The sequence below is a fragment of the Sabethes cyaneus genome, chromosome 3 (assembly GCF_943734655.1).
Source record: "Sabethes cyaneus chromosome 3, idSabCyanKW18_F2, whole genome shotgun sequence".
In the NCBI taxonomy this organism is placed as follows: Eukaryota; Metazoa; Arthropoda; class Insecta; order Diptera; family Culicidae; genus Sabethes; species Sabethes cyaneus.
Window position 1 is genome coordinate 30,856,133 of NC_071355.1, and position 16,093 is coordinate 30,872,225.

At 41.8% G+C, this 16,093-nt stretch overlaps 2 protein-coding genes across 2 annotated transcripts; both read left to right on the forward strand.

Moving 5' to 3' along the window:
• Positions 1 to 9,546: 9,546 nt before the first annotated feature.
• LOC128742847 (2-oxoisovalerate dehydrogenase subunit alpha, mitochondrial) lies at positions 9,547 to 11,252 on the forward strand. The gene is made up of 2 exons (XM_053839331.1): positions 9,547 to 9,735; positions 9,815 to 11,252. The coding sequence occupies exons 1-2, from the start codon at positions 9,670 to 9,672 to the stop codon at positions 11,072 to 11,074; spliced, it is 1,326 nt and encodes a 441-aa protein (XP_053695306.1). The 5' UTR covers positions 9,547 to 9,669; the 3' UTR covers positions 11,075 to 11,252.
• A 246-nt stretch (positions 11,253 to 11,498) lies between these two features.
• Positions 11,499 to 12,208, forward strand: LOC128743264 (acylphosphatase-2). The gene is made up of 4 exons (XM_053839810.1): positions 11,499 to 11,714; positions 11,771 to 11,787; positions 11,873 to 11,982; positions 12,039 to 12,208. The coding sequence occupies exons 1-4, from the start codon at positions 11,663 to 11,665 to the stop codon at positions 12,151 to 12,153; spliced, it is 294 nt and encodes a 97-aa protein (XP_053695785.1). The 5' UTR covers positions 11,499 to 11,662; the 3' UTR covers positions 12,154 to 12,208.
• Positions 12,209 to 16,093: the final 3,885 nt, after the last annotated feature.

Consider the following 16,093-nt stretch of genomic DNA (forward strand, 5'->3'; position numbering starts at 1 on the left):
CCCTGGCTTGCTGACCCTGCTTCTCCGACATTTCTGCAAGCTGCCTTTCCAGCCTGGCCATTGCCGCTTGTACCTCATCCGATGACTGGTTACTTGAACTTCTTCCTATCGTCGAATTTGAAATCGGTGGAATGGTGTCAACGTTCAACTCCTCTCGTATCTCCCGCTCTCTTACTTCCATACGACGCTCGAACTGGTACTTGAGTTTTTCAACCATGGAAAGTAACTCACGATCCTTCTGTTCAAGCAGCACCTGGTACGCCCGCTGCTGTTTCTCGAATCTTGCCTGCATCTGGTCCAGCTTCTTCTGGAATTCACTAAGTTGCTTAGCTTGCTCCTGTTCGCCTTTCGACCTGGAATCTGTTCCATCCGTTGCAGGATTTGTGATGATGACCGATGGGATTTGAGTTGACCCTTTAGCCACACACTCAGAACAACCCCAATCTTTCTCCTCGACGTCCTCATTCACATCCACGCACTCAAAATGGAACCATAATCCACATTCGTCGCAGCAAACCATCCGGCTATTGTCCGGATCCCGGCACACACCACAACTCACACCTCGTTTTGCTTTTGGTGGCATAATTAGAGCCTCCCCGATCGCGAAATTAAACGAATTTTTTAATATGTTACGATATGCAACGAAAAAGAAGACGATTTTCCGATTTAATAACGTGTATTTAACAGCAGCGTTAAAAAATTCTTATGGAACGAAATTATAAAATTTTGTATAATTGATTAGATTTGTTTTTTTTTGTTATTCATATCGCTAAGTTCTTTGTATGTTTTTATGTATTATGTTTAAAAAATAGTTTATAAAAGCATCGAATCTGGCTCGACCAGATTTAAACCGCCTCACGAGTTGTAAATTACCGTGTTTTTCCAACAAATTACATTATTATTCAAATTTGGTTAAAACTCCAACAAGTGAGATTTCTCGGTAAATATTTATTTCAAAAGAAATAGAATCATTAGTCCCTTTAATAAATAACGCCTTTTGTGCCTAACGAGCGCAGGTGAGCTTTTAAATCTACCTTTTCGCGCGCTTAATGGCGGCTACTGGGTATACTTTTCGAAAACGTTTATCTGGGGTGACTCCGGTTCTCGTTTCGAGTGATTTTGATTCGTTTTGCCCATTCGTTTAACGTGATCGAAACGAACCAAAATCATTCGAAACGAAAATCGCAATGTCACCCCTGGCTTTTGGCTAATATTTTGCGGACGTTGAAAAGGTACGCACGCGAAAAGGTGGATAAACGAATAATTTTACTCACAATCAAGACCACATTTAAAAAAAATCGGCAAACGGTTCCTATCTATACCTATAAAGAAGGATTTCTGTCTGTCTGTCTGTCTGTCTGTCCGTATGTTCCTTATAGAATCGAAAACTACTGAACCAATCGGCATGAAAATATGCATGTAGAGGTTTTTTGGGGCCAGGAAAGGTTTTAGTGATGGTTAGAAACCCCTCCCCCCACTAAGAGGGGGGGCTCCCATACAAATGAAACACAAAATTCTGTATAACTCGACAACTAATCAAGCAAATAGAACAAAATTTGGCATGTGGGTGCTTTCGGTGACAAGAATTTATTCTATGGTAAATTGAGACCCCTCCCCTCTTTATAAAGGGAATTATAACTCCTCTCCTCTTTAAAAGGGGGGGCTTCCATACAAATTTCCTCATAACTCGAGAACTAATCAAGCAAATGGAACCAAATTTGGCATGTGAAGGTTTTAGAGGGCAAGAATATTTTCTATAGTAAATTGGGACCCCTCCCCACTTTAAGAGGGGGGGCTCCTGTACCAAAGAAACACAATTTTCCTCATAACTCGAGAAGTAATTAAGCAAATGGAACCACATTTAGCATGTGGGTGTTTTTGGAAACAAAAATTTTTTCTATGATGAATTGGGACCCCTCCCCGTTTTAGGAGGGGGGGATCCTATACACATGAAATACAAATTTCCTCATAACTCGAGAACTAATCAATCAAATGGAACCAAATTTGACACGTGGGTGTTTTTGGAGACAAAATTTTTTTCCATGATAAACTGGGACCCCTCCTCACTTTAGGAGGGGGGGCTCCTATACAAATGAAATTCAAATTTCCTCATAACTCGAGAACTAATCAAGCAAATAGAACCAAATTTGGCATGTGGAGGTTTCTGGAGGCAAAAATATTTTCTATGGTGAATTAGGACCCCTCCCAACTTTAAGAGGGGGTGCTTCTACACAAATGAAATACAAATTTTCTCATAATTCGAGAACTAATCAAGCAAATGGAACCATATTTGGCATGTGGGTGTTTTTGGAGGCAACCATTTTTGCTGTGATGATTAATTAGGACCCCTTACCTTTTTGAGAGGAGGGGCTCTCATACAAATGAAATACAAATTTCCTCATAACTCTAGAACTAATCAAGCAAATGGAACCAAATTTATCATGTGGGTGTTTTTGTAGGCAAGAATATTTCTATGGTATATTTTCTATGGATTTCCCCACTGTAAGAGGGGAGGGGGGCTCCTATACAAATGAAAATCAAATTTCCTCATAACTCGAGAACTAATCAAGCAAATGGAACCAAATTTGACATGTAAGTGGTTTTGGACGCAAGATTTTTTTCTATGGTGAATTGAGACCCCTCTCTTCTTTAGAAAGCGAGTTATGGCCCATCTCCCCTTTAAGAGGGTGGGCTTCCATACAAATGAAATGCTAATTTCCTCTTATCTCGAGAACTAATCAATCAAATGGAACCAAATTTGGCATGTGGGAGTTTTAGATGGCAGAAATTTTTTCTATGGTGAATTACGACCCCTTCCCCTTTTAAGAGGGGAGCTCCCATACAAATGAAATTCAAATTTCCTTATAACTTGAGAACTAATCAAGCAAATGGAACCAAATTTGGCATGTGGGAGATTTTGGAGTCTTGAATTTATTTTACGATAGTTAGAGACCTCTCACCCCTGTGGTAGGGGGATATGGACTCTCATACAAATAAAACAGAAATTTTTGCGAAACTCAAAAACTAATCGAACTCGAGAAATTCGAGACGCTTCCATAAAACATTAGTCAATACAAGACCACAAAAACTATCTATAGTAACACTAGATCATTCAGGACGAGACGGTCGCGAGTGTTGCCGGTGACCCGCCGTCGGAAGCGCCGCCCACTGTGGGGCTTGCAAAACTCGAGATTGTGACAAAGATCATCCGAGATTCATGATTTATATACAACACAGGTTAATTTGTTGCAATACGAAGTTTGTCGGGTCAGCTAGTATATATATATATATATATATATATATATATATATATATATATATATATATATATATATATACCGTGGACCCCCGTTCGTTTGACCATTTTTAATCTGAACACTTTTTAATTTGAACCCCGTTGGTTTGCACGACGTGCAAATTAAAAATGGTTCAAACGTCATTCTCAACATGACATCATTTGTTTATGCAGACAATGCACATAAACACGATTTGTTTGTACTGACCTACACTGAGAAAACTTTTCGTATAGTTTCTATGTGTCCCACACATAGATTTTTGCAATGTGCCTAGTCAATGAACTTTATATGCCACACAGTTATAATTTATGGGTACGCGAAACTTTTGCACATACAATTCATATCCGTATAATTTCTATGTGTATTTCTAGGCGGATTGTGTTTATATGCGGCACATGATAATCATCTAGAATTTCATATGGAAATTTACCATTATTTATGTGCAGAATATTTTGAGTGTAGCGTGTTTAATCGGTTTCACATTTCGTTTTCCTAACGATTAAGATAGAAATCCGATCGGAAAATGCAATATTCGCACTTGCAACTGCCAACTAAAACAAACCACCAAACCAATAACAAAGAGCAGGGCGGCCAGTTCACACAGGTTTCAGCATATTTCGGGTTACCAGTTGTTCAAATTAAAAAGTAACCCCGTTAGTTTGTATGAGGAATCGTTCAAACGAACGGGGGTCCACTGTATATAAAAAAGGATTTCTGTCTGTCTGTCTGTCCGTATGTTCCTTATAGAATCGAAAACTACTGAACCGATCGGCGTGAAAATTTGCATATGTAGAGGTTTTGGGGCCAGGAAAGGTTTTAGTGATGGTTAGAGACCCCTCCCCCCACTAAGAGGGGGGGCTCCCATACAAATGAAACACATATTTCTGCATAACTCGAGAACTAATCAAGCAAATAGAACAAAATTTGGCATGTGGGTGTTTTTGGTGACAAAAATTTATTCTATGGTAAATTGAGACCCCTCCCCTCTTTAGAAGGGGAATTATGACTCCTCTCCTCTTTAAGAGGGGGGGCTTCCATACAAAAGAAATACAAATTTCCTCATAACTCGAGAACTAATCAAGCAAATGGAACAAAATTTGGCATGTGAAAGTTTTCGAGGGCAAGAATATTTTCTATGGCGAATTTAGACCCCTCCCCACTTTAAGTGGGGGGCTCCTATACAAATGAAATACAAATTTCCTCATAACTCGAGAACTAATCAAGCAAATGGAACCAAATTTGGCATGTGGGTGTTTTTGGAGACAAAATTTTTTTCTATGATGAATTGAGACCCCTACCCACTTTAGGAGGGGGGGGGGGCTCCAGTATCAATGAAATACAAATTTCCTCATAACTCAAGAACTAATCAAGCAAATGGAACAAAATTTGGCATGTGAGTCTTCGAGGGCAAGAACATTTTCTATGGTGAACTAGGACCCCTCCCCACTTTAAGAGGGGGGGCTCCTATACAAATGAAATACAAATTTCCTAGTAACTCGAGAACTAATCAAGCAAATAGAACCAAATTTGGCATGTGAAAGTCTTCGAGGGCAAGAATATTTTCTATGGTGAATTAGGACACCTCCCCACTTTAAGAGGGGGCGCTTCTACACAAATGAAATACAAATTTCCTCATAACTCGAGAACTAATCAAGCAAATAGAACCAAATTTGGCATGTGGAGGTTTTTGGAGGCAAAAATATTTTCTATGGTGAATTAGGACACCTCCCCACTTTAAGAGTGGGGGCTTCTACACAAATGAAATACAAATTTCCTCATAATTCGAGAACTAATCAAGCAAATGGAACCATATTTGGCATGTGAGTCTTTTTGGAGGCAATCATTTTTTCTATGATGAATTAGGACTCCTTACCTTTTTAGAGGAGGGGGGCTCCCATACAAACGAAATACAAATTTCCTCATAACTCTAGAACTAATCAAGCAAATGGAACCAAATTTAGCATGTGGGTGTTTTTGTAGGCAAGAATATTTTCTATGGTGAATTAGGACCCCTCTCCACTTTAGGAGGAGGGGCTCCTAAACAAATGAAAAACAAATTTCCTCGTAACTCGAGAACTAATCAAGCAAATGGAACCAAATTTGACATGTAAGTGGTTTTGGAGGCAAGATTTTTTTCTATGGTGAATTAGAACCCCTCCCCACTTTAGGAGGAGGGGCTCCTATACAAATGAAAAACAAATTTCTTAATAATTCGAGAACTAATCAAGCAAATGGAACCAAATTTGGCGTATGGGAGATTTTGGAGTCTTGAATTTATTTTATTATAGTTAGAGACCTCTCACCCCTGTGGTAGGGGGATGTGGACTCTCATACAAATGAAACAGAATTTTTTGCGAAACTCAAAAACTAATCGAACCTGAGAAATTCGAGACTCTTCCATAAAACATTAGTCAATAACAAGACCACAAAAGCTATCTATAGTAACACTAGTTCATTCAGGACGAGACGGCCGCGAGTGTTGCCGGTGACCCGCCGTCGGAAGCGCCGCCCACTGTGGAGAGGCAACTTCCCGCAGAAACCACTACTGTCTAGGTTTATTTATTTTCCTAGGTCTACCTGGGTTTCCTGGAACGTGCGACAGCGAGTAAGAAGAGGATCGCGAAATGGTACTTTCCACAAAAAAGTTCTCCGTGAAATGGTATATTCCGCTTAAGGTTTTCCGCAAAATGATATTCGGCGAAATGTTGTACAATTATGGCGAATATTACTATCCGCTTTCTTGCTATGCAATGAGGGGACAGGGGAGTTGTTTGCTATTTTACTGTGAAGAAAAATTGCAAATTTGTATATTAAACTACCCATTCCTGGTAACTAATAAGCATTAACATTAGCAGCAAATCAGCGTATCTGGCATTTTATACTGCACGTTGTTGTATATTAGTTTTTTGACTGCATAGGTGTTGTAAATGGTTGTACATTTTCCCGAAAACCGTTTCCCCGAAACCCAGTTCCCCGAAGGATATTTTCCCGAAGCCTATTTCTCCGAATGAACTGTTTTTCCGAATGTACCACTTTCCCGAAAACCATTTCCCCGAATGTACTACTTCCCCGAATACCATTTCCCCGAATATAATACTTCCCCTAAAACCATTTCTCCGAATATACTACTTCCCCGAAAACCGTTTGCTCGAATGTACCATTTCCCCGAAAAGTAACGTTTTATATTTCGAGGTCACAAATTATATAGGTGTTGAAGCTAAGCACATCAGAGATCAGAGTATTAGGCATTACTGATCCGAGGCGCGCAAATTCCGTTCGGCTAATTTTGGCTCCTAGTTCCGTGCAAATGGTATTAAAGTCAACAATATCTCTGAACAAAACATGCACATTTCCTTCAACAATGTTTGAATGCTTGAGAGTATACGTTCAAACATTTTTGTCGAAAATCAAAAAGAAAAAGAATCAATCTCCAGAAAACCAATGCTCAGGAAGTACTAAATTCCAGAAAACCAATTCCAAGTATCAAATTCCAGAGAACTGATTCTCAGAAAGTACTATTTACCAGAAAGCTATTGGCAAGAAAGAACCAATATCTAGAAAAATATTTAACAGCGAGTAACCCAAATTTAAAAATAAATGGAGCGTTCATTTATTTAAAAAAATTAACTTACATCAGGAAACAAAACCAAATTATTCTGCAGTAAGTATTATTATAATTATTAATATCTTTTATTCCAACCACATCTTCATCTGCTATCTTACAGTTTATTAAGTATCTCTCTTTTCTGGATTTTTCGCGCATCGTCTAATTACCGCATTTGCCCGCATTTTCGACTTTCCCCGAAAATTATTTTCTCGGATAAACGAATGTTTTTAAAATCAATGTTACGAGTACAATGAGTTACGCTTATTACAAGATGTGGCACCTAACTATTTTATCGTGCTAGTAGCAAACGTTTCCTAGATGATTCAGGGCGAGACGGCCGTAGGCCGCGAGTGTTCGCCGGCGACCCGCCGTCGGAAGCGCCGGCCACTGCGGGGGGGCAGCCCCCCTGCAGAAACCACCTCTATTTAGGTGCATGTGTTTTCCTAGGTTTGCCGACTAGTAGGGGTTATCCTTTAGTTGAGTCCGAGGACAGCATATAACCAACAATTAAGTAGACCGAAGGCTGCGAATGTTTTGACATACAGTCGATATTTCCCTACTGCAAGAGTTAAATTCTCTGACTGAAGATGAAAGAAGGAAGCAGTCACCAGCGACTTTGCTGGCCTAGACCGCAATTGAAGAAGATGTGCGCCGTCTGATGAGCGGTATCAAATATCAATAGCAAAATGCGAGAATATCTTTGAAATAATGACGAATTTTGTTTCAGTTTTTCATGAAATATAATGCCATTACCTTTAATTGACCTTTACACAGTGTTTCGAGTGAAAGTATGGTAAAAAGGGTTGTAATTATTATCGGAGCCTTGCTTTTTGCACCCTTAAGACCTAGCGCCCTTAGCGGTGGCTAGTCTGACAACCGCACGCTACGGCACTGACCTTACCTACATGATCCGAAAACGATTTTTACGTTGGAAATCATACCAAGGGACCTAAGAAGGTCAAAGTTCTGCGTCTGTTCACGAAGAATGATCCATCTATTCACCAAGAAAAATGATAGCCAATCCACCGTTGGATGTAGCAGACTTTCGCACGCACAAATTTGTGAATTTCCGCATACCCAGTCGTAGTAACTAATTTTCAGTTGATTCCGCACGAGCAGCAGTTATTTTATCAGCAAGAATATGTGAAAACTGGTTTTGTTTTGAGGTGTTAAATAGTATGTTACATGTTCCGTCAAAATTCATTGACGTTTCAATTGTTTCAGCTTTATGTGTTTTTCTACTTTTTGATTTGCAGCCTTCTGTGGTACTCAACCCCAGTTTTTAAATTTTAAACTTATCAGATTTGCAGCTTAAAACTGCTTCACCTATTCTACACACTTAACAAAAAGCACCGAATTCGGTAAAATTTTACCGAAATCTAAACAGCTGAACGTTCGGTAAAAATTTCGATAGTGCCAATCGACGTTTACAGATCATTAGTAATGTTTGGTGCAATAAAAAATTTTACCGAACGTTCAGCTGTTTAGATTTCGGTAAATTTTACCGAATCGTTTAAGTGTGTATAATGCTGCGCAGGGGAAGTAATGGCTTATTTTTAAAAACATGCTTTCCGAAGAAGAGGCATTCGAGAAATTGGTTTTTATAAACTGTATTTTGGGAATCTAGTACCTACGTTCGGAAAAGTATTTTTCAGAAAAACTTCATTCGGGGAAAATATTTCCCCGTATGTCGTATAATCTTACATATATTTCTACTTTGAAGATACTGGGAAAAAATTTTTGGGTAAGACCAGACAAACACTTGACAACAGGCTTGCAATGCAATGTAACATGAATTTTACTCGTGGAAATCAGGTTTTCGGGGAAATGATACCTTCGGGAAAATGTTTTTCGGGCAATTGGTACATTCGGGGAAATATTTTTCGGGAAATGAGTACATTCGGGTAAATATCTTTCGGGAAATTAGTACATTCGGGGAAATATATTTCGGGGAATTATTACATTCGGGGAAATATCTTTCGGGAAAAGAGTTTTCGGGGAATTGATACATTCGGGGAAATATCTTTCGGGGAGACGGGTTTCGGGGAAATGGTTTTCGGGGAATTGTTATACAATCGTTGTAAATTGGCATCCAAAATTGTATTTAAATTCTTCGTGTCGGTAATTAGCTGTAAATTAGCATTGTCAGCACTATAAAAAGGTTATCAGTAAAGTAGCTGTATATTTTGCCAAAATAGCATTTAAGTAGCATTTAAGGCGACTTAAATGGTTATTGGCCTACATTTGAATAGCATTGGTGATGCTTATTGGTTACCTGGGATGCTTTCATAGTTACGTAACTGCCTAAATGAATCATGTAAGGTTGAACTCCTCAGAAACTTGCAAAACTAGCGATTGTGACAAAAATCACCCGAGATTCATGATTTATGTACAACACAGGTTATTTTATGGCAATACGAAGTTTGTCGGGTCAGCTAGTACCCTATAAAGAAGGTATCCAATGATTAATCCAAATGTGTGTTCCATGTAATAAGCGTGTATATTTTGATTGCGCAAATACGGTTTTCTGTCATTCCTTTTATGCGCGTTCGCGCTGTACTTTCTCTCGTTTCCACACCCTCCACACAAGCTCGCCCCGCACCCCGCAATCATCATAGATCATACGCAAAAATAACTCCATGCTTATCACTTCCATACAGGCAAGTATTTTTGTGTCAAAAAGTCGCAATTGACGTAACATCTCTTTTAGTAGAAGGATATATTTTAGGAATTTTCCGTAACTAAGTTCCACCACAGTGCCTAGACATGTCTCTTGTTCGTTCCGTGAGCTCAATTGTCCGGTTGGCCAACAGAAACCAGCTGGTCCAAAAGGTAATACCCGCTGATAAGCATTCATTCAGACGAAGATCATTACGCAGATAACTTTTGTGCCTGCTTCTTCTTTCTCTAGTGCATGGCAACACGGACGGTGCACAGCGAAACACAGAGCTCGGAGTCGACTGGCTCCGGGAATCGTGAATATGCTAAATTTCCGGGGGCGAAAGCGGCTTTCACCTACAAACCGACGGTTTCGTTACCGCAGAGCGTAAAGCCGATCCCAATTTACCGTGTAATGAAATCCGATGGGGGTATCGAAGAACGCGAACAGGATCCGAACTTGGACCGCGAAACGGTCCAGAAAATGTTTCGGGATATGGTGCTTTTGAACACGCTGGACAAGATTTTGTACGAATCACAGCGACAGGGGAGAATCTCGTTTTATATGACTAACTACGGTGAGGAAGCCAGTCATATTGGCAGTGCGGCGGCATTGAGTCCCGACGACTGGGTCTTTGGACAATACCGTGAGGCTGGTGTGCTTGTCTGGCGTGGTTTTACGATATCTGACTTCGTTAACCAATGCTACGGAAACAAAGAGGATGAGGGGAAAGGACGCCAAATGCCCGTTCATTATGGATCGAAAAAGTTGAACTTTGTGACGATTTCTTCGCCGTTGGGAACACAGATCCCGCAAGCCGTGGGTGCCGCCTACGCGTTCAAACAGCAGCCCGATAATAATCGTTGCGTGATCACATACTTCGGAGAAGGGGCAGCATCCGAAGGGGATGCCCACGCTGCTTTTAACTTTGCGGCCACTCTGGACTGCCCGGTTATTCTGTTCTGCCGCAATAATGGTTTTGCCATTTCGACTCCCGCCAGTGAGCAATACCGGGGAGATGGAATTGCCGGTCGCGCTGCTGGATACGGTATTGCAGCGTTACGAGTGGATGGAACGGACGTTTTTGCGGTGTACAATGCGACCAAGGTTGCACGGGAATATGCCCTCAAGCATAACAAGCCGATCGTTCTGGAGGCGATGGCTTACCGTATCAGTCATCACTCTACTTCGGATGACAGTACTGCGTACAGACCGGCGGAAGAACTGGAAGTTTGGAATACGATCGAGTATCCGATTGCAAAGTTGAAAAACTACATGAAAAAACGACAGTGGTTCGACGAGAAAGAGGAGGCAAACAATCTCAAAGCCGTCCGGCAGCAGATTCTGGCGCAGATCAACCAATCGGAGAAAATTCCGAAACCGGACTGGCGTGAGGTGTTCCAGGACGTTTACCACGAGATGCCACCCCATCTGAAGGAGCAGCTGAAGCAGATGGAGGAACACGTGGAACAGTTTAAAGAGCACTATCCGGTGAACAATTTCAAAAATTGATGCTGCGCTTCGGAATGAGATTCTGATATAGGCGGTTGCTTAACGCTGTGACCGGTAAAAAGTGCATTTATTTTTTGTAGAATATAGGATTCGTCGAAATGTCTTCCAACAATGTTTGTATAAGGATACGGACAATAAAATTTAGTTTTGCTAATTTGTTTTGTAATTTGTTATAATTCTGGTAATGGTTTAATAAATCAATAAACTTTACTTTCAAGTTATTGTTTCTATCTATTGCTCCGCCTAGTGCAACAATTACGGTTAAATAGCTGATTATGTTAAAAATATTTTTCTGGCGATTGTATTTCAATTGATTAAGGACTTTCAAACGTTTGAAATGATAAAACCTTAAAAAAAGACACCGGCTCAGAGCTCTGACAGTCTCGGGCATTGAAAATGCGGCGATGCAAATGTTTTATTTTGTTTACTTTGATTTTGACAATTTTCCTGCCACAATTGATACTACGAGTCCTAGCAACTAGCGTCTCTAGCAACGACCGGCAACAAATAGTTTCCGGTTGCTTAGCAGCCTCAAAACCGGACACGGAGGACTGTCTTCCTGAACCCGAAACTGAACGATTCCCAGCCATGGCCGGCAAACTATTCGCTTGTGATTTCGAAGTGTTTGGTATTGTGCAGGGTAAGAATCAGTGTTATGTAAAGATCTAGAAAAAATCTAATTCAGTTTCCTTTTAGGGGTGTTTTTCCGGAAGGTACGCAAATATTGATAATAGTTTGAGTTTCAATTGATCCATTCACCTATTTGATTGTGATTTCAAAATACATAATTGTTTACAGTACACCCAAAAGCAGGCTGTCAGCTTAGGGTTACGCGGTTGGTGCATGAATACTCGCGATGGAACCGTGAAAGGGCAATTGGAAGGTGAAGAATCTCCGATAAATGAAATGTAATTTGGGGACTATATCGTGTTTTATAGGAACCCTAAGAGCTTTTTTCTTGCAGGAAACACTGGTTGAAAACCAAAGGAAGTCCAACTAGTCGCATTGATAAGGCAGTCTTCGGTGAAATGAAACCAATAGAGAAATACTCCTTCAACGACTTTGGGATTAGACGTTAAACTGATTCTCATATAATTGTAATAATTTATTTGTGATTTTTTTAGAGAACTAAATAAAAGCATAATTTATTGCTAATTGAATCGAACTGAAGAAAATCTTCCGTAGGTACCTAGTTGGATAGACCATACCCCATTGGTGTTTTGCATACCTCTAATGATAAAATAGAATATACCTAGCTGCCTTTAGTCTTATCTGTGCTTAGTCGCTTGTCCAGCAACTCCAACCTCTACCTCCCCGCATGGTGTCATCTAACAGAGGTTTAGAACAGAGGTTAGCTGATAAGCGGTGCCGACCTCTGCAAGCCGCAACTTTTCCGGTGGACTGAATGCAGGGCATATTGGTCACTTACACACTTATTCAGCCGAGAGCCGGGGTGGCTCTTGCCGTATCAAGAATTCCTCTCCATTGTACTCGGTCCAGGGCTACTCGTCGCCAGTTCGTTGCGCGTCTCGACACACGCAAGTCGGCTTCAACCTGGTCGAGCCATCTAGCACGTTGAGCCCCTCTATTCCTGGTGCCGCTGGGGTTCTTGAAGAGAACGGATTTCACTACACAGTCGTCCGGCATCCTTGCGACGTGGCCGGCGCACCGTAGTCTCCCAGCTTTCGCCAGGTGTGCGATGGGAATCTCTCCGAGCAGTGCCTGTAGCTCGTGATTCATACGCCTCCGCCACTTTCCGCTTTCCGTCTGTACTCCGCCAAAAATAGTCCGCAACACCTTTCGTTTAAAAACGGCAAGTGCACGTATGTCTTCCGTCAGTAAAGTTACTGTCTCAAGTCCATAGAGGACTACCGGTCTGATTAGCGTTTCGTACATCGTCAGCTTTGTGCGGCGGCGTATGCTCCTGGATCGAAGCATCTTGCGGAGGGAAAACCAGGCTCGATTTCCAGCTTGAATGCGTCGTTGGATCTCCTTACTCGTATTATTGTCAGCGATGACAAGAGATCCCAAATATACGAACTCAGTTCATTGCCGTCAATAGTCACTGTCCGTGGGAGGCAACCATTACTTTCTCGGGAGCCTCTTCCTACCATATATTTGGTTTTCGACGCATTAATGTGTAACCCTATCCTCCTAGCCTCCGTTTTTAGTCTGGCGTAGATTACCTCCGCCGTCGCACGGTTTCTAGTAATGATGTCGAGGCCGTCTGCAAAGGCTTGTAGTTGGCTACTCTTACTGAAGATCGTTCCCCTCGTTTCAATGCCCGCTTGCCGGATCACACCTTCAATAACGATATTGAATAACATACAGGACAGGCCATCCCCTTGCCGTAACTCTCTGCGCGATTCGAAGTGTCCCCGGGAGTGTCCCCGAAACGCGCACGTAGCACATCACTCGTTCCAGAGTAGCTTTGATCAGTCGCGCCAGTTTGTCCGGAAAACCGTACTCGTGCATTATCTGCCATAGCTGTTCGCGTTCAACGGTATCGTATGCTGCTTTGAAATCCACGAAAATATGATGCGTGGGCACGTTGTACTCTCGACATTTCTGAAGGATTTGTCGGAGAGTAAAAATTTGATCCGTAGTAGCACGGGCCCCCATAAAGCCCGCCTGATACTCCCCTACGAATACTCTTGCTCTTGGGGATAGACGACGCAACAAAATCTGGGAGAGCACCTTGTAGGCGGCGTTGACCAGCGTAATGCCGCGGTAGTTACAGCAGTCTAGTCGGTCGCCCTTTTTGTCGATGGGACAGACTACGCCTTCCATCCACTCCTCCGGTACAGTCAACTTTCGCTAATTGCACTAAGCCGTCCGTTAGCCCGTTTAGTGAAAGACTTTCGTTAATTGGGCTGAGGTGTCAAAACCGAGGGACATATCGACTGTTTTTGTGGAAATCGTCCCAGAAAGGTTTATAAAAATATACACTCTTGTATTAACACAGAATCAAAGTAGAACCTAATCTTTTCATTGTTGAAATTTAGTTCTGGATTATTTAACAAGTAAATAGTAGAATTTCATGCTACAATGTTAATATATATTGGCATTTTTAACTGTTTCACCGTGATGCTAAAAATAGGAGGGTCAAGTTCATAAGGGATCGAAAAACGATATGATGTAATTGCGTTCCATTCAATTAATTTTAATATTTTCTATATAAATTATTTTCCTCACTTGAATGAACTATATTCAAGAGCCCCTTGGAAGAAAAAATACGCAGTCAGAAATGACGTTTGACTTCGTTTCAGATGGGCTATAGCCCAATTAACGGGAGCCCGATTAAAACGTAGCCCACTTAAAGATAGCCCAACGAACGAAAGTTGACTGTAGTTTCTCTTCTTTCCAAATCCTTGAAATCAGCCAGTGAAGTGCCGTTACTAGCGGTTCTTGGCCATTTTTGAAGAGTTCTGCCAGGAGTCGGTCGTTCCCGGTGGCTCTATTATTCTTCAGCAGACCGATTTCTCGTCCGATCTCTTCGAGATCGGGAGCCGGCACACTGTTGTCGTTTGTAGGTACGCCGAGGTTAACATCCATTGCGTCTCCTGCTGCTATATCGCCGTTGAGGTGTTCATCGAAGAACTGCTTCCACCTGTCGACCACCTCGCGCTCGTTTGTGATTAGATCCCCTCCCTCGTCCCTACACATGTCAGGATTTGGTGTGTGGGCCTTGCGAGTTTGGTTCACCTTCTCGTGAAACTTGCGGGTATCATTAGCCCGGAATAGTTGTTCAAGCTATTCCGGGCTAATGATGCCCGCAAGTTTGTTGGTTAATGATACCCGCAAGGGCATATTGGTCAAAGTCCCTAATAAAGGACACCTAACTGAATGCGGTAACTGGCGTGGCATCACGTTGCTCTGTATTACGCTTAAAGTACTCTGTAAGGTAATCCTCAATCGGATCCAGGAAAAGATTGACGCTACTCTCCGGAGGCAGCAAGCTGGATTCCGTGCTGGCCTATCATGTGTAGACCATATCACAACGCTCCGCATTATATTTCTTATTTATTTATTTATTACATGAACAGACTTATATGGTCCTAATGATGGTCTAACTTGTTAAAACTACTTAGTGATCAAGTGTATAAATAGTAATAAATTCAGATAAATATAACTAATCGGATATACAAGTTAATTGGACCGGCTGAAGAAGCGGCTGAATCGTTCACGAAGAGTTTGGCGCGATGGACGGAAATCGAATATGAATGCTACTTTGTTAAACATCCTCTGGAGACCGCTGAGAGCCCCATATTTGCTGTAGTTCGTACGGTGGTATGACGTCCTCAGCATAGCAGTATTTCGAAGGGATCCAAGCTGCACATCGAAGGTCGATTCGCTCTAGAAGTTGAGGGCAATCTGTTTTACCTCGCAGAGTATCAGCGACTAGCCGTATAGAGAGAAAGTATCTAGGTGGACCATCATACATCGATTTTCGTAGCTCGGTAAGTGATACGGATGTCGCCAGAGCAGCCGACGAAAGGCAAAAAGGGAATATGAGCGGTTCGAGATGACTACCCTGCGGAATACCTGTGGTGGCGCAAAATGTGCTGGATCTCCAATCGTCGATGGCAACCATCAGCTGACGATCTGTTAGATAAGAACGGAACCATCTCAAAAAAGTTCCGCCTATCCCAAGCCTTTCGAGTTTAGCGATTGAGATTACGTGATTGAGCTTATCAAAGGCGGCTGACAGGTCGGTATGTATGACGTCGGTTTGCGTCATTGCAGACATGTTGTCGACGAGGTGCACTCAACGATGTAATTCCTCGGTAATTGTCCACGTCTTGCTTGTTGCCTTTTTTGTGCACATGAAATATATAAGCAGATTTCCAGCAAGGCGGAAAAATACCGCTGGAGATGGAGTTCTGGAATACGAGCTGTAGTGGTCTAGCCAAACAAGAGATGTGCTTCTTCAGGAGAGCGGACGGAATTCCATTAGGCCAGGGGTTGGAGGACTTCAGTTGCGTAGCGGCCATGGAGATCATCTCGGTGTTTATCCCC

What these genes read in the sequence shown, in the direction of transcription:
- LOC128742847 (XM_053839331.1), top strand. Translation starts at nt 9,670, where the DNA reads ATGTCTCTTGTTCGTTCCGTGAGCTCAATTGTCCGGTTGGCCAACAGA. An exon ending in GAAACCAGCTGGTCCAAAAG is followed by an intron (nt 9,736 to 9,814) that starts GTAATACCCGCT and finishes TTCTTTCTCTAG; the next exon opens with TGCATGGCAACACGGACGGT.
- LOC128743264 (XM_053839810.1), top strand. Translation starts at nt 11,663, where the DNA reads ATGGCCGGCAAACTATTCGCTTGTGATTTCGAAGTGTTTGGTATTGTG. An exon ending in GAATCTCCGATAAATGAAAT is followed by an intron (nt 11,983 to 12,038) that starts GTAATTTGGGGA and finishes TTTTTCTTGCAG; the next exon opens with GAAACACTGGTTGAAAACCA.